This window comes from Onychomys torridus, chromosome 3 (assembly GCF_903995425.1).
Source record: "Onychomys torridus chromosome 3, mOncTor1.1, whole genome shotgun sequence".
NCBI lineage: Eukaryota > Metazoa > Chordata > Mammalia > Rodentia > Cricetidae > Onychomys > Onychomys torridus.
The window spans coordinates 131,006,861-131,009,360 of record NC_050445.1 but is presented as its reverse complement, the minus strand read 5'-3'; the positions used below and the strand labels follow the sequence as shown (position 1 = coordinate 131,009,360).

Sequence of the window (2,500 nt, the reverse complement as noted above, 5' to 3'; positions counted from 1 at the left end):
ACAAAACAGAAACACTTTATTTAAAGGACACTGAACTAATTATATCCTGCAGTCCCCATGGGGAAACACTTTCTCAGTAGCCACTGTGTGTCTCCCAGGTCTGATGGAGGGTGCCTATAGACTGAGACTTCCTGTTACTGAGCTGAGCAAACCTTGCAGCTGCCCATAGGCCTGACAAACTCTGCTGATTTGCATGTGCCCAGAGCATATCCCCCTTAACTGACAGATTCTTAGCTGGCTCTTCAGTCCCTGCTTGAGTCAGTCCCAGTCAGGACACAGCATGGCCATGAAGGCTCCTGCACAGATCCTGGCAATTTGGCTATTCTGGCTCTCAGGTACGTTGCATGGGACAGAAAATTTATTCAGCACAGAGTAGTCATCTCTTCCCTACTAATCAAGGAATTCCTATAATAACATTATTAATTGTGTTATTTGTTTGTTTTCCTACTGTGAGGTGCCAGATGTGACATTCAAGTGACACAGTCTCCAAACTCCCTGTCAGCATCTCTAGGAGACAGAGTCACCATCACCTGCCTGGCAAGTGAGAGCATTAGCAATGACCTAAACTGGTACCAGCAGAAATCAGGACAAGCTCCTACACTTTTGATCTATTATGCAACTAGTTTGCAATCTGGTGTCCCATCAAGATTCAGTGGCCAATATTCTGGGAAAAGTTTCACTCTAACCATCAGCAGCCTGGAGCCTGAAGATGTTGGAACTTATTATTGTTTGCAACATTACCGTACTCTTCCCACAGTGATACAAGCCATGACATAAACCACGGAGGGAAGTAGAAGTTGGAGGCTGTGCTGCCCCAGCTGCTGCTCCTTGTTTGTTTGTGTGCTCAGACTGCTTGCATGTCAAGAAAGAGTTTTGCTTGAAAGCCAAGATATCTGCATATTATTCCTTCTCTCTGTGGTCCTCTGCCAGCACTCAATGTGCATCTACCACAACAGGGAATAAACTGCCTAACCATGTGGTCCTGGGATAGGTCTGGGAAGTTCAAGGATACATTGCTGATGCTTCAGTGTCTGCATGTGACATATCACAGGAGAGGCATAACCCTTGCCTCATGATTTACCACAGGTTCTGATGGATGGGAAAATCCTTTCATTTGACTTCACATTTCAGCAAGGATCTTTATTGACCAACTCAACAGGAAACCAGAGAAAGTAAAGACTCACAGACAACACCCTTCCGGCAGTATTCTGAAGTCATTTCCAGAGATGAACAGATCATGAGAGATCCAGTGTAATTAATGGAGTAACCCCTTAGTTGTTTTAGCATAGGAGAGCTTGTGGAGAGCTGGCGAAAGGTACAGGACTGGGCCTGGGTGGAACATTCGTTTCCCTACATTGGGGTTTTATTCTTGACCTGACTAGGATGAGAGCTCAAAGCCTCCTTTGTGTCATGGAGTTCATTACCTCTACCAGATGCTTACACCATCATAATATTCTGCCTCAGAGAGTGTCCAAATTTACAAATCCATTTAGACTGAAACTTTTAAAGTGCTTCTGGTCATGTTTTTGCGCATCTGGAGGGTATATTAACAGGTAGTCCGCTTGTACTCCCTTCTATCCATTTGCCCAGAGAATGAACTTCAAAAACATGTTTTTGCTGATTTGCATCATTAAGGATATAATTGTTTGCAAAATGATTTCTTATTTATTATTTGTGTTAGTAATTTATTAAATATTCTTCACAGGAGGCACCAAAAATGTGTCCATTAACATATTAAAGAAAACTCAGAGGGCAACCAAAATGCATTATTGCCTCATTAAGGGATGAAAACAGAAACTTCCTCTTTGGTGCAATCACTTATCAGACATACCAGGGCAAGGGAAACGTATAATTCTCTCATCTGTATCCCACTAACGCCTTAAAGACAACAGAACCCAGCAACCTAGCATCTGAGCATTTGGTTTGTATGTAAAGGCACTCACCAACAAGCAAAAAATTTGGCCACATTTCAGAATACAAAATCAACATCCAAAAATATGCAGAGCATTGCTACATGACAGCAATGATGGAGTGAAAAGAAATAAAAAGCAAATAAACAAACTATAGGATTGAGAAAAAAAGGAGCAATGGGAAGAGTTGAGGAGGGAGGCTTAGAAATATATTTAACCAAAGGAGAAAATGCCTTGTTCCAGTCATGTTTCTGCTCATGTGATAAAAACCTGACTGTCCAAAATCATTTTGGAGAAGAAAGAGTTTATTGAAGTGATATGTCCAGATGGGCTTACAGCTCATCATTGAGGGAAGTTGAGGCAGGAACTCAAGCAGTAAACTGGAAACAGTAATTAAAGTAGCTACCACAGAGAAATGCTGCTTAAGGGTTATTCATTGTGGCTTGCTCCGTTATCTTTCTTATACATTCCAGGTTCACCTGACCAAATATAGCACCACTGCCATTGGACAGGGCCCTCCCACATCAATTACCAATCATGAAAATGTTTCACAGACTTGCCCATATGTTGTCTTCAATTAAATCTCAATC

General features: G+C 41.9%; 1 gene segment (V, D, J or C); it reads left to right on the top strand.

Moving 5' to 3' along the window:
- Nucleotides 1–280: 280 nt before the first annotated feature.
- LOC118580249 lies at nucleotides 281–777 on the top strand. The segment is given in 2 exon segments: nucleotides 281–335; nucleotides 455–777. Coding segments are annotated over 2 exon segments (378 nt in total).
- The last annotated feature ends 1,723 nt before the right edge of the window (nucleotides 778–2,500 follow it).